Source organism: Scomber japonicus, chromosome 20, assembly GCF_027409825.1.
Source record: "Scomber japonicus isolate fScoJap1 chromosome 20, fScoJap1.pri, whole genome shotgun sequence".
Classification (NCBI taxonomy): Eukaryota; Metazoa; Chordata; class Actinopteri; order Scombriformes; family Scombridae; genus Scomber; species Scomber japonicus.
The window spans coordinates 6,711,052-6,728,713 of NC_070597.1; the positions used below are offsets into that span (position 1 = coordinate 6,711,052).

The following is a 17,662-nucleotide window of genomic DNA, read 5'->3' on the forward strand; positions in this document are numbered from 1 at the left end:
TCCTTCCTTCCTTCCTTCCTTCCTTCCTTCGTCCCTTCTTCCCTCCTTTCCCTCCTTCTTCCTCCCTTTCATCCTTCCTTCTTTCTCCCTTCCTTCCTCCCTTCCTTCCATCCTTCCATCCTTCCTCGCTTCCTTCCTCCCTTCCTTTCCTCCTTCTCTTCCTTCTTCCTCCCTTCCTTCCTTTTTCCTCCCTTCCTTCCTTGACTCGAGGACACAAGGAGGGTTAAGAATAATTGCATGCCTGGAGAGATGAATGAAAATTTGGCAAACATCAGACAGTCAGATATTAAATGGGGGAAAAAAAGTCTGATGTTGCGTAATTAAACATAAAGAAGCAGTTGTGATTTACAGGCTACAAAAGCATTGAATAAGTGTCCTTTAAATATGAAAGAAATGACTTTCAGCCCCACTAGATGCCAGCAAACAAATATGTGCTATGTAAAGATATAGTGAAGTAATGAGGACCTGAGCAGAGAATGAAGTCACACTCCCTCTGTGTGTGTGTGTGTGTGTGTGTGTGTGTGTGTGTGTGTGTGTGTGTGTGTGTGTGTGTGTGTGTGTGTGTGTGTGTGTGTGTGTGTGTGTGTGTGTGTGTGTGTGTGTGTGTGTGTGTGTGTGTGTGTTGGTCGTCGCTCCGGCCACATGTGCACGTCCCTCCGTGTCGTCTGCGTCTGTTTTCAATATAGCAGGCGACTCTCAAATTACAGCTAAACAGTACACTAAAATATGTTTTTGAAAACATTTAAAGGGAGAAATAGGTGGTAACAGAGTCTCGCTCATGCTAAGGGGGCGGGGGGGGGGGGGCTAACTTTATTGAGTAAACGATGAACACATTTGTTTTGGTCCGAGATGCTGGTACCGGTCCGACATCTGGTGGGGTTTAATGTGATACGGTGCACCTTCTTTACCTGTCTTTAATTATGAATGTCAAATATATTTAAAAGTGCAGCTTTTCAAACATATAATGCTGCATTTTGTGTGTGTATTTGTGCTGTTTTGCAATTTTAATTTTATGATTTTCTAACATATACTTCAGTGAAAACATAAATATATATATATATATATATATATAAATATTATGGACAGAGATATAAATGTATCTGTGCTTAAACATAGTTTCCTTTCTTAATTATTTTACCACACTGCAGATTCTTTTGTGTATCTGTCAAGATTTAATCAGATATCAGTATGTATCATATAGGTAATTATAATAGCAATAATAATGATAATTAAACAGAAATATAGTAGATACAATTAACTGTGAAAAAAATAAAAATAAAAATAAAATTAATAACAAAAAAGATAGTAAAAGTTTAAAAAAAACCCACATAAATAAAAATAAATACAATTAACTGTAAAAAAAAAAAGAAGTAAATAAATAAATAAAATTAACAACAAAAAAAGATAGTAAAAAAACCCCCACATAAATAAAAATAAAAACAAACACACTCAAAAATAAATAAAGTATATCTGTCAACATTTAATCAGATATTAGTATGTCTGTGATAAGCTGATACCAGCCTCTATTTTTTGCACGCCAAAGTGTCAATTAGGCTCTAATCCAACTCTGCATTCATTGTTGATGTTGCAGTAAAACCAGAACCACCACCAGTATTTGCTGGTAAACACAGGCCGACAATAACAAACAGCATTTTCGGATGCACATAACTTCCTGCAGAAGTGAGTGGATGTTCAGAATTTCCTCGCTGCCGCTAAAACACTGGAAAATCTGTCATTTCCTGTCTGTCTGGAATCCGGCCTGGCGCTTTGTTGCCGTCTTCCTGATCGCTTTCCAAATGTGTCTGTCTGTTGCCAGGGTGACGTATGGATCTGCATGGAGCTGATGGACACCTCCCTCGACAAGTTCTACAAGCAGGTGATCGAGAAGGGCAAGACCATCCCCGAGGACATCCTGGGAAAGATCGCTGTCTCGGTGGGTTTACTCCACCACACTTCCACGTCTCCACAATACAACCGATGAATGAATTCCAAATGATGAAGTACTTCCTGTGAATCCTGCAAACTCAGCTTAGCTTCATGACAGATATTTTGTTGTTGTTATGTAATGCTGATTTGCTTATTAATGGTGTTTGTTATTACAGATAGTAAAAGCTTTGGAGCATCTGCACAGCAATCTGCAAGTCATACACAGAGGTAAGAGCGTGAGTGGAAACCCATTAAACCTCTCAGAGACCGTGTCAATATCCTCTTCTGTGATGCATCATCACTCAGCAGCACTGAGCTTCTTTCATTTGTCTTTCCTTCCTTCCTGTGCAAAGGACCATGATGGTTGTTTTGCATGTTTTAATCCTTTAACATCACCACTAACATTTTGCAAATTGCGCTACTGTGTTTCAGAATTAGTCTTGTTCTGACCTGTCAGGCAGCTTTTTTTCCATTTATTTCCTCTTGATATATCTATTAGAAGAATCTTTCAATTTGCTATTTAATCCATCATGGTAAACATCAAATCTGCATTTAGATCAAAGGCACAAAACAGTTAAAAAAAACAACATCTGCATTTAAAGCTGCATTTATCGATATTCATATCAACGGGTCAAATGACTCTGTGTAATGTACAAAAGGTAATTTGAGAAGAAAATCATCACCTGACTCTGCAGTTCATTTCAAGTGTAGAGAGCTTTTTAGCATCATTCAACTCATTGGTTTTAGCAATCAAATTTACTGTTTTCCTTCACTTTCAGAGCTCTCATAGTCATGTTTTCAACCACAGCAGGCATCTGTAAACAAAAAGCTGCTATTTAAATCCTTTTTCTCTGCACAGTACCTGCTCAGCACCAAACAGTGATCAGACACAGTTAGCTGTAGACTAGCTGGTGAACACAGTGCAGCATTTAGCAGCTTAAGAACCAGATGTTTCCCTCAGGAGTTGGTAGAGAGCAAAAACAGGTAAAAGAGAGTGAATATTGGACTTATGTTCATCAGAAACACAAGACTCTAAAATTAAGGCTAATGTTGCTCTGTGCATGCTGGATGTGTAAATCAACAACTTAAAGGTGATGATACAGTATGAATGATATTTAAGTATTATTTTTAATTTCTATCGGTGATAATAACCAGGTAGCAACCAGAGTAATTTGAGCTCTAAGAACAAGGTGACGTTGCTCAAAAGAAGTCAGTCAGACAGGTTAGAAAGAAACCACCAAGTTAGCCAAACGTATTTCAAAGAGAAAGTGTCGCTTACTGTATAAAGATCCATCACTGTCTGATCTGCTTGGTTCAACTTAGACCTACCTCAGCCTTCTTATGGTAATTTGCAGATGCATGCACACTGTTTTCCTGTTTGCTTTTTACCCCTTTTATACATAGTGTGCTGACATTCAGCTTCTCCTCCAAATAAAGTGGTTTAGATAACCTGGTCTGATTGTTTTTTATAGTGATTTAACAGTGTTACCAGATCTCAGCGTACAGTGTGATAATAACTGTTAGAAAAATACAAAAATGAGGCTCAAGTTATTGTTTTCTTTCCTTTTAAAACTGCATTATAATGTAGCGATAATGTGGCTTTGACAAAAATGTATGCAGACTTCATGTTTACTCTGATGGACGACACATTCAAGCCCTAAATATAAACAGAGAAAAACACACATCTGAAGCATAAATGTAACTGATTTGTGGTCAAGGAGCTAAGACTTGTAAACTCTCTGTTATGGCTCATTAAGAGTTAATCCTTCCTGTGTCAAACCTCTGTGGCACAGCTGTGGCCACTGTGCGGCTCTTGCTGCATCAAAGCTCCATGTATTCATTCGAAAAGATTATAAGTGACTAAAATAAAGTTACACAGTCGGTCTTTACCAGAAACCGCAGTGCTGTTTTGGGAGTGTGACTGCGGCCTGACTGAGACAATTGTTCTATTATTAAAAAAAACAATATCTGAATAGTGTTTGTAAAACTAAATCTGCTTTCTGCTCTCTGGTCACAGATGTGAAGCCCTCCAATGTGCTGATCAACACTCAGGGCCAGGTGAAGATGTGCGACTTTGGCATCAGCGGCTACTTGGTTGACTCCGTGGCTAAAACCATGGACGCCGGCTGTAAACCTTACATGGCGGTAAGCAGGAAGAAAGTTGAAACCAAATGAAAAGATTTAAAGCTCTCGTGTTATTCAGTGTGCTGCCATTTAGCTGACAAAACCTGACGTCCAACTGAGATGTTAATAGCTGTTCTCTAAGTGGTTTCCTGGTTTATTGTTAATATTTTCAAGTCAGTGAAAAGTAGAAAAATGTCTCCAGCTTCTAAACCATTGGGTGGGTTGGCTGTGTTCATATTTTACTGACAGGTAGGCCGGCAGGGACTCCAATATACTCCGCAATATTAACAAACTTAGCTAACGACAGACTGTATTTTGTTAGCAGTGAGGAGATATTGAGTTTTTAAGCTGTTAAATGTGCTACAGGTACTTAGATATGAAGCCTGCAACCAGACTTTCACAATGCAGGTTTCCGCCATTGGCTGTTTGTCTTGTAACTCGTTCAGCAAGCTATGGCGTCAATGCTAGAAGAGAAGGAGGAGGAACGAGCGAGATAGCTTGTGTGGGTTGTGGTTGGAGGCTTGCTTTGTCTTGTTTCCCAGGTTGCAATCTGGCTGTGAGTCACTGACTCTATTTACCAATGAAACAGTGACGTCACTGCTGTGTTGCCAAAGATGAAATGATCTTTATGTCTTTATGCGAAGAATAATGGCATTGTCAGTCACTTAGTAGGCCTTGGAAATATCTCAAATAACCACGAAACTTGTTCCTCATATTTTTTTTCCTCACTTTGTAAAAAATTTGAAATCCCTTGACAGCGCTATCATCAGGCCAAAACTTATATCTGTCCAATATTGGGTTTATAACCAAAAACATCAGCATTGCCATTGTTAGCATGTTAGCATTGGTGTTTCCTTGTAAACAAAACTATCTTTCCACGAAACTTGTTCCTCATGTGATACTTTGTAAAACATTTGAAATCCCTTCATCGGGCCAAAACTTCCGTCCAATATTTGGTTTATGAACAAAAACATCAGCTTTGCTATTGTTAGCATGTTAGCATTAAAGATGCTTGGTGTTTTCTTGTAAACAACACTATCTTTGCATGAGTAGATCAAAAACAAAAAACTAAAGCATTGAATGCATTTTCTCATAAAAAAAACATTTTCAGAGCTAATTTTTGAAAATGTTAAAACTTGCTTTCTTTTCGTTCTTGCCTATTTCACTTAATTGGGATGTTTTTTTTGCACAGCCACAAACTGTAGATCAGTGGAAAAGTGTGAAACTGGCAACAGGAATGTGCCTCGTTATGCTGCACGATATGAACAAAACAGGGACGATAAAAGCAAGGCGTCACATTGCTACTGACAATGAAAATCTCCTCAGGCTACCTTTAAGCTCAAAACACTTACACATAAAGTAGATCACTGGGAGGACTTTAACTTGCAGAAAATGAGAGAAAATCACTTCTTGTTGCCCAAGAAGTAATTTGCATATCACAATTTTAAACAGATTTGACCATGAGTACAAACTTTATCCATGAAAGTTTGTTTTTATATACAACAGAGGCCTCCAGGTTGTCGATAAAAGGGTGAACAGGTTCATTTTTCTGTCTCTCATTATTATCCACACTTTTAATGAGCTCAGTTACATTTTAACCGTGTCTGCTCTGCTGCTGGGTGGCTGAGTGGGTTTTAGGGCCAGGTTAGCGCTCCGAGAGCATAGAGGTCTGTGTGTGTGTGTGTGGACAAGAGGTTTGGGATGTTAGGGAAGAGTACTGGTCGCCCTTGACAACCGCTGCCATATGTGACATCATCTGACCTTCTGTCCCGCAGCCGGAGAGGATCAACCCGGAGACGAACCAGAAAGGCTACAACGTCAAATCTGACATCTGGAGTTTAGGGATCACAATGGTAAGTCATCTCATCATTATAGTAGTATTTTTTTTCATCTCTCAAGCAAGCACACGTTTAATTTCTTTCATTTAGTTCATCGTAGTTTTCTCCTAAGTGCCAAGAGAGAAGCATCTACAGGGTAAAAAATGATTCATAATGAATAGAAAACTGGCTCACTAGTAGCCATGGCTCTAGACGGAGTAGTGTCTAGACGTTTTATTATGAGTTGTTAAATATTCATTGCTTTCTCATTTGCACATTTTCAACTCGGACCAGAGAATATTTTGGCGTCAAGGATTCAGCAATCTATGGCAATTTTCCCATCATTTGAACCTGGCTCGTCCTTCTCTTCTGCTTATTAGGTCCGGCTATTACAGATGAGCAGCAAATGTTCCAGCACAAGCCTTAATTTGAATTGTAATAAGTGTGCTAAACGTTTGGTGAGTTGTCGAGAAGGGCTTTTAAATGAGAGCGGTGAAAGGAACAGTGTAGTTTTTTAGGTTAATTTAGTATTCTGAGTGATGGAAATCTTACATCTTAAATCCAAGACGGCATCGAAACTGGACAAAACAGAGCGAGCAATCAGTGTGTTGAATTTAAACAAACTGTGGTTGGCTTTTTTTGTTTGATTTTTGGGAGCACTTGTTACTCTTCTGGTACTCTACTTAAGGAATACTAAAATAACTGTAAATGACGCAGTTGATGAGATTTTGGCTCAGATCAGCTGGTCTGAAGGATGGAAAACAGGTAGCTACGGTATGTGTCTGTTATTGATAGAAAAATCTGAATGATCTCTAAAAGCAAAATAAGTGAGATGAGTGTGCTGACATGCAGACTCATATCTTGATTATGGTTGCGAGTATACTGATTATTATTAGTATCTTATGTATTATGCATGTGTAAACATTCTGATAGCAGAATAATGTGGATGCTGAGAGAGTTTAACACACTGCAGCTTAAGGAAACATTAACCAATAGACAAAATGTATGTAGTGCCAAATCAAAAAGAAGTTATCTCAGGGCACTTTTCACATGGAGCAGGTCTAGACTGCACTCAGAGACCCAACATTCCTTGGCAACAACGGGAAAGAAACCTGAAAGCAGAACCAGGCTTCTAGGTGGGCGGCCATCTGCCTTTACCGGTTGGTTTGAGATAAAAAGAGGAAGGGGTAGAGAGTTGGACTACTAGGGGCAGCAGGCGGCCCACAGCTGAAGGTCTCTAGTGAGATGAGAAAGCAGAAAACTACGGGGAAGAAATGGAGTTAGTAACATGAATTAATGATACATGAATACATACAGATGGAGAGAGGGAGGAGCTCAGCGAATCATGGGACGTTCCCTGGCAGTCTAGGCCTATAGCAGCATAAACTAGGGGCTGCTGGTCAAAGTCAAGTGTGGTCAGCCCTAACTATAAGCTTTGTGCAAAAGAAAGGTGTCTACCCCCCCAGACTGAAACTGGCAGATGGTTCCAGAGGAGAGGAGCCTGATAGATGAAGGCTCTGAGGCCCATTTTACTTCTCCAGACTCTAGGAGCCACCAATAAGCTGCTCTAGTGGGGTAGCAGAGTACTATGAGCTCTTTAAGATATGACCGTTAAGGGTTTTGTAGGTGAGGAGAAAACAAAAAGATGCAAATAATTAAGACATGTGCATTAAAATTCATGCTGCTGCAAGTCCACAACACAATGCATTTAAGTTACAGTTACACTATGCATTCATTTTATAGGTATAAAGCTAAAAACTGATTAACACACTTGTAATTATTATAGTACAGCATACAGTATGTGTTGTGATGAATATGTTAATTTGCTTGTGCTTTCTCAGCCAATGTCAAATGTGTTGTCTTCTAATGTCTTAATTTGACCGATAGTCGATACAGAGTGACACAGATGTTAATTTTACAATAATATAAATCAAAGCAAATCCACACTTAGAAGAAGCTGTGACCAGAGAGTATTAAGTATTTCTGTTTGACTTAAATATTTGGAGAACATTAATTAACTTTGCAATTATTACTTTTCTATTAATCAACTAATTGAATCATCAACGAATTGTTTCAGCACCAACATGTTGTCCAGGTTTCTGATCACTGTCTTGCAGAGATGTGTTAAGTTAAATAATCAATGATGAAATGATGATCTTAATTCTGAAATGAAAATGAAAGTCTGACGGCCAGGGATGATGCAAATGGAAATGTTGCTGCCAGCATTCATTATTCATTACGATTAGACGGAGAATTTAAAAGCATTTTTCTGACTTTGTGTGTACACAGTTTTGGTTTTTTGTTCCATGTAAAGATGTTGAAAACTGTGATACTGTTTGTGCACGTTCTCAATGTTTCTTTTTCTCTGTGTGGCTCAGATCGAGCTCGCCATCCTGCGCTTCCCGTACGACTCGTGGGGCACCCCCTTCCAGCAGCTCAAGCAGGTGGTGGAAGAACCTTCACCCCAGCTTCCTGCCGACCAGTTCTCCCCCGAGTTTGTGGACTTCAGCTCTCTGTGGTGAGTATTTTTTACTGTCCTCTTGTCCCTCTTGTCAGAAAACACTCAGGTCCACCTTTTTATTCTGTTCATTTCTCTATTTTTTTTTTTCTTAACGCGACGTGACCCTGACAAGGAGCACGGCAGAGTCACTGTGCCCTGAAACAAAGCCATAGTAAATTTGACCAAAATGTGGATTGACTCCAGCTGAGTTCAGGCTTCAGTTAATTTCCCTCTTTTTTATCAGATTGAGTTCATGATGACATTCTTTTGTTGTGTGGCCCTCTGCGTCCTAGAACAGGATACAGAGGGTTTTGCCAGGGCACCTTAACCCTCCAGTATTATCAGATTCTCCAACCTGTTGTGAAGGGCTGCAGCTAATTTAATATTTGCACATGGATTTATTTCTAGACACATTTTTGACAGTTAATTCTACAGAAATTGGGTAAAGATTCAGCTAACACAGGTTCCCAGAGCCCAAGCTAACGTCTTTAAATTGCTTGTTTTATCTCACCAACAGTCTACAACCCAAAGAAATTTAATTTACAAAGGTATATATTAAAAAAAGGATAAAAGCAGCATTTGTGAAGCTGGATTTAGCAAATGTTTGGCATTTTTTCTTTGATATATGTCTTAAGTAAGTCAAGTAGCATTAGCTTATTTTTTTGCTACTGAACAAGCTGTAAGTACATCTCCAAAGCTAACAGTTTAACGACATCATATATCAAATATCTGGCTTTGTACGTGCTGGTTAAGTACACTTAAGCTAGCTAATCACTAGCTTCACCTATCTGCTGTATTAGTGGAAGTGATGCAGGTAGAAGCACTGAACCAAAACAGTACATTTGCTGTTTGAATAAGACCAAAGAAATGAGCTAAAGGTGCTAAAATATAATTAATTGATATATGTCAGTTAAGTAGCATTAGCTTTTCTTTTTTGCTACTGAACAAGCTGTAAATACATCTCCAAAGCTAACTGTTTAATTGCATCATATATCAAATATCTGGCTTTGCAGGTGCTGGTTAAGTACACTTAAGCTAGCTAATCCCTAACTTCACCTAAACAGTACATTTGCTGTTTGAATAAGACCAAATAAATTAGCCAAAGGTGCTAAAATATAATTAAAAAGTCTACAGTCACAGTCACATTTCATGATGACTTTGATGAAAATGGGTTGGTGTAGAGTGACGGATCATAACCAAGCTGCATACATGACTTCTTGAAAGTATGAGAAGCTTTTTTGTTTATTGTGAATATTTCTTTAATTAAACTATTCCAGTATTTTTTTCTAATATGAAATAATGGGTGTTTATCAATTCAGAAACTGCCTGGTTGAGGTTATTGCTGTATAAGGAGATGTAATACACTATTAACTGAGCCTATTTTTGCACCTGTGTTTTTGATCAATCAGCCACTTTAGTTTTAGTGCATTATTTGGAATGTCAGTATTATGGATCAGGGTATAGATTAACATTTAAAAAGGTATATTTGATATTTTTTACACAAATATTGACCATCTCAAGGGTTTGCAAACTTTAAAGCAGTACTATAAATGTGCCTCCTTAATGAGAAAAAGGTGAATGTCAAAACAACAACTCCACAATGCTTTTTTTTTTTTGAGAAGCTAAGTGAAAGTTTGAATTTATTTATTTATTTTTTTTAATGCTATTTTTGTATGATGTTCATGCTGGTTTTGGACGACCGTTGCCGCTGTGATGATGAGAAAAACCAGTCTGTTGACAAATGTGGACAAATCTGTTAAATGAGTATTCCTAATCATACGCTGGCAGTGCTGTTACTGCAGGAGATGATGCTGCACTGTGAACAATGTTCTGTAATCTAATGCAGAGCTCATTATTGTGGTTTAATTCTTGGAAAAAGTATTAATCAGATCTGCAAAGAACAAACAATGAACAGGTGAACTACGCTGATTTACTGGCAGTTACACATTCGATACAGATGTTTTACATACAGTGCACATTATAATGCTTTTGTGACTCAGGAACTCGGACAGATGTACGTAAACAGACACGCCCAAGTGTTCCTGGTGAAATATGATTAAATTCCTCCGAAATTAAACAGAACCTTAGATCACAATCCTCAGTTGATCAGGTTTGGATGATAGTGAAACAATGGTTGAAAAAAGGCCAATCTTTGAGGTTTTTACTTCAGAATCAGTTTAGCACATGCTGCGGTGTCAGCGATGAGTTATGTTTGTTGTGAATGGATCATGAATGTTGTTTTTATGTCTCTGCAGCTTAAAGAAAGTTTCCAAAGATCGGCCGACTTACACAGAACTCATGGTGGGTGTCCTATTTTGTTATTTAGTCACTGTATTTTCTGTCATAATGTGTTTTTTTTGTTTTTTGGCTGTTAAAGGGCGGGTGCACAATTTTGCGAAACTCTCTTAAAACAACTGCCAAGCTCCCATATGAACACTAAAACAGCTTTTGCCTGCATTAATCATTCTTCCTGTTCATGCTGACCACTAGAAAAATGCACTCTCACTTGAAACCACAGAGGTTAAAAAAATGAGTGGGTGTGGGGCCGCACATTCATGCAGAACAGGATTTTTCAATTACATACACAATATAGTAACCACTTATAGAGTATGAAGTCTATTTTTAAAATGTTGTATATATTGATCAAATCATAGTCTTAAAGAAAAGGTCAGTTTCTTAATACAGTGTATTTCATTGACAGTTGAAGCCCAGTCATCTTCTAATGGAGGGTTTACATGCACCTATTTCCGAGTGATGGCTTTTCTGCTCACGACTAAAAGTACTTTACAGATGCACTCTTTATATAGAGCAAAAACAAACGTTTATCTGAAGACAATGAGGCTTTAGGTGTGTGGGTTACTCAAATAGCCACAGTTAATGCTTTCAGTTTCTTTGTATTTTGTCAGTGTTTCCCTGCTGTGCTTCAGTGAAAGGAGACTTTGGCACTAAAAAGACTGTAGCTTTGCAAGATGTTAACTTTTTGTTTACTTACTTGGACATCTGAACCCTCATATTATCTCAAAGTAAACTTGAGGTGGAGGATTGTGGGTTTTGTCCCCCTTTACTTACATTGTAAGTGCATTATAAAGGGATCAGTATAAACAGGAGGAATGATTACAGCAAGGAAAAACACGTGTCTGTTTATTTGGGACTGTTGTTTTAAGACAGGGTTGAAAAAGCACACAGTTTTTTATTTTTGTAAGACTGTTGTTCTTGCTGTAATCATTCCTCCTGTTCATATTGTCCATCAGAAGATCCCTTTTATAATGCACTAGTTTATGTAAGTGATGGGGGGCAAAATCCACAAGCCATAGATTCATGCATTACCTCTATGGATACACTGGAGGGCGCACTTAGACCATTATTTCCTAGTGGATGAAGGCGCTCTGTCTCACATAAACTATGATACTTAAATACATGAATCAGAAACATGATACTGAGCTGATATTTTAATGACACTCTGACTAAATGAATTTTATTTTCCTCCTCAGCAACATCATTTCTTCACCTCCCATGAGGCCAAAGAAACCGACGTGGCTAGCTTTGTGAAAGTCATCTTGGGGGACTGAGTTGCCACTCTTTCAAAAAAAGGAGACAGGTTGAATCTGTTAAAAAGAAAAAGAAAAAAAAAACAACAACAAACAAACAAACAAACAAAAAGCACCAATCGCAGTCCCTGTTACCTGCAGGACTCCTTTCTGCCTCTCCGTATTCTCACCCCTCCCTCCAGAAACAGACAGACGGAGTCTAGAGGAGAAGCTGACGAAGCAGAATGAGGAGCGCCCAACTTCACCTCCATGTCCCCTGTAGATACATGACATGGCAGCGGTGGGGTGGGGGAAGGGAAGGGAGGAGAGACGGGGGTTAAACCAGTTTCATTCACCCATAATCTGGAATAATTGAAGATGTCTGTATGCAAAAACTCCCCCCGTTCGGTTAGATATGTCTCACCTTTGTGCATCGCCTACTACTCAAACATTGTTGCTATTAGTCAGCGAGTTGACCGTGTGTGTGGAGTTTTAACCTGTCATAATGGTCAACCCCAAGTTTTTTTTTTCTTTTGCTGAAAAAGTGAAAAGAGGTGCAGATTATATAAAAAAAAAGATGAATGATATAATGATATCTATGTATAATCTAAACGTTTGTATACTCAAGCAAGTGTTGCATCGGTTTATTAATTGAATGCATGTACAGAATATATCTCCTGGGTAAAAATGGCCAGTGAGGAACAGTTGTAGAGTCCAAAGACCTGCATATGTACAGCCTCACTTCAAGGCTCCCTAGTGGTCACAAATAGGTACTGCACTTCAACTGCTTTCCCTTGATTACAGTGGAGGTCTACTACATGTTTTGGGCTCTGGCTGCCTGTGAGTGTGTGTGTTTTGTGTGCGTTGGTGTGTGTTTGCGAGTGAGAGGCCTAGTGTGTGAGCTGGTGCATGATATGTTTGTGTGTGTTTTGTAGGGTTGCACGATTCTAGATAAAATTTAGAGTGGCGATTTCAGTTGAGATAATGTTTTTTCGGTCACTAATCCTATAGGGTAACTTCTTCAATGAAATGTTCCCTCTGCGATCTTGTTGTACCTTCATATTGTGTTGTTGTAGTGTAGTTGTATGAACTTGTGCCTTTGCTGTGCAATGCTGCAACTACGTCCAAACTCTGCAGTAGAAATAATCATTTTTAAATCTGAAAAGGTCTCTCAGAAAAGAATGTGACGTTTCTTTCTTTTAATTAGGTTGGTTTGGAGGGACTTCAGGTGATTGCATCAAGTCTTATGTTAAAATTTTCTCACTGTTTAAAGCACTAATTATACTTTCCATGTGAGGGTCCACTTGATGCTGTTGAGAGTCCAGCATATGGCTTAACAGAGCTGCATACTCTTTCACTGTCCATGTCCGCATCCATTTTAGCAATCAGTGGATTCAGCTAATGATGGACATGTAAATCCACATATAGCTTTCCAGTAAAGTTCAACTTTTGGTGAACTTGGACAAAGATTTTAACAATTGTCCTACTGGAAAAATCATCTTATCCACTCTGAGTTTAGAAAGGAATGGAGAGAACCAGAAGGTCCATTTGCACAATCTGCAAATAGCTCCACTTCACCAAGTTTCATGCAAGGCCGGCCTAGGCTTGCTAGCTCGTCCAACAGCTATAAACAACAAGTGTTTATAGCTGTTCACACTTGAAGATGAGGCTAATAGAAAGAAGGTACACTTCTTACATAGCGCACTTTTCTGTCTCTCCTCAAAGACGTTCACATGAAAAAAGTGACAAAATTGAACGAACACCCAACTAATCATTATGTAAAGTGGACGTGATTGTTAGATTGTCAGTTTAGGCAAGTTACATACTGTATATTTTCAGATGTTTCTTACGTCTCCCTCACGGACATCACATTCTTCTTTATTTCTGCTTCGTTGAGGAAAAATTCGAAGCTCCCCGATAATACTAATCACGTGAGGATGTGATTGTCCAGAGGAAAGGCTAAAATCGTGACTCAAATCTGATCAATCGTGCAGCCCTGCGTGAACACACACACTTTTAATTGAGGTGTGTGTTGATATTGTGGTCAGTTGTGGGAGAAGTTCGCCCATATTCTCCTTGTTGTCTGTACTGAGCCAATCACAACCCTCTCAACTCCATGTTCAACATGAAAAGAACTGGATATTATTACTATTATTATTATTATTATTATTATTATTAATATTATATTAATTATTGTTTTTATTTAGATCATTTTTTTCCCCCAAACATATTAACTGCAGTTTCTCTTATTTATTACAACTGCTGTTTTCCCTCTGAAAACTTGACCGATCCATTAGAGACTGTGTTGTGTGTTTGTGTGGGCTGTGTATGTTTTTTTTGTTGTGTTCTTCTTGGCTCAAACACGTAAAATGCTTTTAAACTGTAACTTGCAAGCCTTCTATGTGCCTCTCTATAGAAAACAACTTAGGAAAAAATGATGTCTTGTAATAAGCATGATGCAGGGATGTCAGCCTCTCCCATCATATCGGCTTCCTCCCTCTTCACACTCTGCATGGTGTCGTAAATCCACTTCTTGTTGGCTTTCATTTTACTTTGTAGATCGAGCTCAAGTTCATCAGTATTCTTCTTTTATATTCATCTCTGGTGTTGCCTTGTTTCTTGGCTTTTTTCTCCTGGTGGCGTCTGATGGTTAGAAAACGTTGGGCTGCTCACTCAAAGCTCCTTTTTAGTTGTTATGCAAGTACTACTCTAGTGTCAAAAATCGGAAACTTGAAGTACAGTATGTGGCAGGATGGTTGGGGCGTTGTCACATTTGGAGAATTTACATAATCTTCTTGCCTACAAATACTTTGTTGCTGGGTTATCACGTGATGTTTTTTGTTGTTGTCTGTCTGAGTTTTGATTTGTTTAGCTTTGCTGAAGCTGTTTGATTGTTGTTCAAAAGTTTAATCCGTGATGTAAATGTAGACAGAGATGATTGGAATCTGCTATGGCTCCTAATTTAATTAGGTCTTAAATTCAGCCTTTCTTTTTAGTCATTATGGTACTCTACAACTCAGAGCAGACTCTACAACCAAAACCCTAAAAATATGATGTCTAAACAGTCCAACAGTCATAATTCATCGGAACAGTTTAACAACAAAAATGTAGGTAGAAAAACATCACTTTGGAGCAGTAGGAAAAGCTGTAATGGCAACATGGACATAATATCACATAATAAAATTATGTTTGCCCATTTATTCATCCTGCACATACGTATCAACATCAGTGAGCCGTGTTTCTGGCTAACCAGCAAATAGAAGTCCAATCTTGGCACTCCTTGTAGTTCAGTTTTGGTCTCCAATAAAATCTGAGGGAAATATCTCAGAATTTCAGAATTTTGATCTCTCATTATTTCATCATGATTAAAGCCGCCATGTGTAGAATTCAATTTCTTAACTTTGGCACCCTCTAGTGGTAGTATCAAAGACATTATGGTATACAGTATAGAAATGCATACAGCAAGATTGTCTTAATTCTCTGTTAGAATAACTAGAAAGATGCTACTGTCAAATGAAAATGCTCGACGTAGTGACTATAAAGTCATCAAATATGCAAATGTTAGTGTAATTTATATTGTCAGAAAATTGCAGATTCGTCCTTTAACAAACTAAGGTAAAGGTTCATTGGATTCATCAGCACTTGAGTCTTTGCTCTATTTTGCCGCCTCTCCAAACACACTCTTTTGTTCTTAGTCCAGTACAGTCCGCGCTGTCATTTACACTCACATTCACCAGGGAGTTTCCTGTTTTGTAGCAGACCTGCAACCTTCCTTTCACCCTTCACACCATAATCTGCTCCCTGTGGGGCTCAGATCCCACGGCCTTTGGCTTACTGTTCATGAGGTGTTCCCTCAGAGTTCCTCGTAGTGTTATGAACAGAAGAATGCATGGCTCATAAAGCTTCCTTCTGTTTTTATTTGCTGTACTCCACCGTCATCCTCCTCCATTAATTCCTCCCATAACGGTTATCAAACAAAGGCAGGTGAAGCACAGTGGTGTTTCCCTGCTATGTGCATCTTTTAATGAAGGTAAATCAGAGGATAATCTATCAGACAAAACTCACTGCCAGTCACTATAAAGAGTACATTAAGGGCTCCCTCATTAGTGCATTTCTGTGCCAAAAATGGAAATATACTTTTGAGAAACTCCAATTACCCTTAGTGTTTTATTGCATGATGAAATCAGTGAAATTCAAGTCATACTTTTCCTCAGCAGAGTGAAAAGGTTGTCCAGGTGCAGCACGGTCTGCCACAGGTCAGCCCTCACCCGTTGTATTCATCCTGCACGCTGGTTATTTTCTTCTAGAATAGACCCTGAGGATCTCATGATGAGCCTACCAGTGACCTCTTTGTTCGTCAGATAATCAGCATCACTTTCTCTAATTTCATGTGACCGAAAGAGCCGGGGGAGAACAGGCAGGGTTCACGTGGAGCCAGGCTCGAGGCACAGGGAGTTTTTTGAGGAGGGTGACAGTGTGTGCAGCTGTCCTGCTGCTTGATGAGCAACTCGTCCAGACACTCTTACATCCCACCTGCGCTGAAAATAACAGGATGCTCCTCTTTCCTTCATCATCACGTGCATGCTCTTATAGCAGTGATCCATGTGTGTGTGTATGTGTGTGTCGGTGTAATAGTTGTAGGTGTTTCAAGTGCCTAACGATGCATTTGTCTGTCTTCTCTATCTTTTGTGAATGATGCTTTAACACTGTTTTTAACCCTTTCAAGTCCCTCCTCTCTGGGACACACTGACACTGCATGTTGCTGTGATGTTTTGCACTGTACTGAGGAGCCATATCACATTACACGTGTTACTGTAAAGAAACGGTCATTGGGATTATCAAAAGGTGTTGCAGTCTATATGGACATTTTTTCAGTTAAAGCAAGGTGCTTTTAGCTTTGTTTAGAGAGCGTGAAATTATGAGGTTCTGACTTTTTTTTTTATAGAATTTGTAGCACTGTAAATTCTCAAATAGTAGCTGTCTTTACCCGTTAAGAAGCTTATATTTAACAAAAGTATATTGAAGTAATATCTGCTCCAATTTTCAGAGTAAATTTTTTGTTACTGCGGTTTGCTGCTAATTGAAACACTTCCTGTGTTTTGTTTAACATTGTTTAAGCTTTCCAGACGTTTATTAACTCTTAAAGGATGAGGCTGTAGTTCTCTTCTTTTCTGTCAACAAATCATGTGTGGAGCCAATCAATCAATCAATCAATCAATGATCATATCTATTTACAAGTATTGTGTGTGTGTGTGTGTGTCAAATATCTTCTTCCTGTGTGATGTAGACCTCTATTATGACATTAGATACACATACAGTACTTAAATGTAAATGGATCAATTCATCGATGGTTTGTCTCTGCTCATGACATTTGTTATCAATAAGTAAAATATTGAAAAAAACATCAGCTGTACCCTTTAATGTACGATTAACGGCTGCAAGTGTTTCGTTTAAAGGAAGCTTGTTACACATTGTATATTCTTGATAAGCTTTTGGAGTTCATTTTCTTTCTTTCTTTCTTTTTTTTAACATCATTTCAAATCCTGCATTGTTTACATTCATGTTTACTTAGCTAGCAGCCGTCCTCATCTTTACCTTTTGTTGGCACATTTCTGCATTTTTTGGCGCATTACCACCACCGACTACCAATCAGGACACACTGATAAAAAACATTGCTCAATAACAAACACGTCTGGTCAACAGAGTAGTATTCATTTACATTAAAGAGAAACAGTAGCTGGGTTTCATATGTAATGTAATATACTAGA

At 38.6% G+C, this 17,662-nt stretch overlaps 1 protein-coding gene across 2 annotated transcripts in view; it reads left to right on the plus strand.

Moving 5' to 3' along the window:
* The window catches only part of map2k6 (mitogen-activated protein kinase kinase 6), a 36,051-nt gene extending 19,546 nt beyond the window's left edge, over nucleotides 1-16,505 (plus strand). For both annotated transcript variants that reach the window (XM_053341258.1, XM_053341259.1), the window contains 7 exons: nucleotides 1,817-1,933; nucleotides 2,103-2,154; nucleotides 3,944-4,071; nucleotides 5,826-5,903; nucleotides 8,246-8,385; nucleotides 10,623-10,668; nucleotides 11,859-16,505. In XM_053341258.1, coding sequence (XP_053197233.1) covers nucleotides 1,817-1,933; nucleotides 2,103-2,154; nucleotides 3,944-4,071; nucleotides 5,826-5,903; nucleotides 8,246-8,385; nucleotides 10,623-10,668; nucleotides 11,859-11,936 — 639 coding nt within the window. In that variant the 3' untranslated portion in view covers nucleotides 11,937-16,505. The remainder of the gene's footprint in view (nucleotides 1-1,816; nucleotides 1,934-2,102; nucleotides 2,155-3,943; nucleotides 4,072-5,825; nucleotides 5,904-8,245; nucleotides 8,386-10,622; nucleotides 10,669-11,858) is intronic.
* Nucleotides 16,506-17,662: the final 1,157 nt, after the last annotated feature.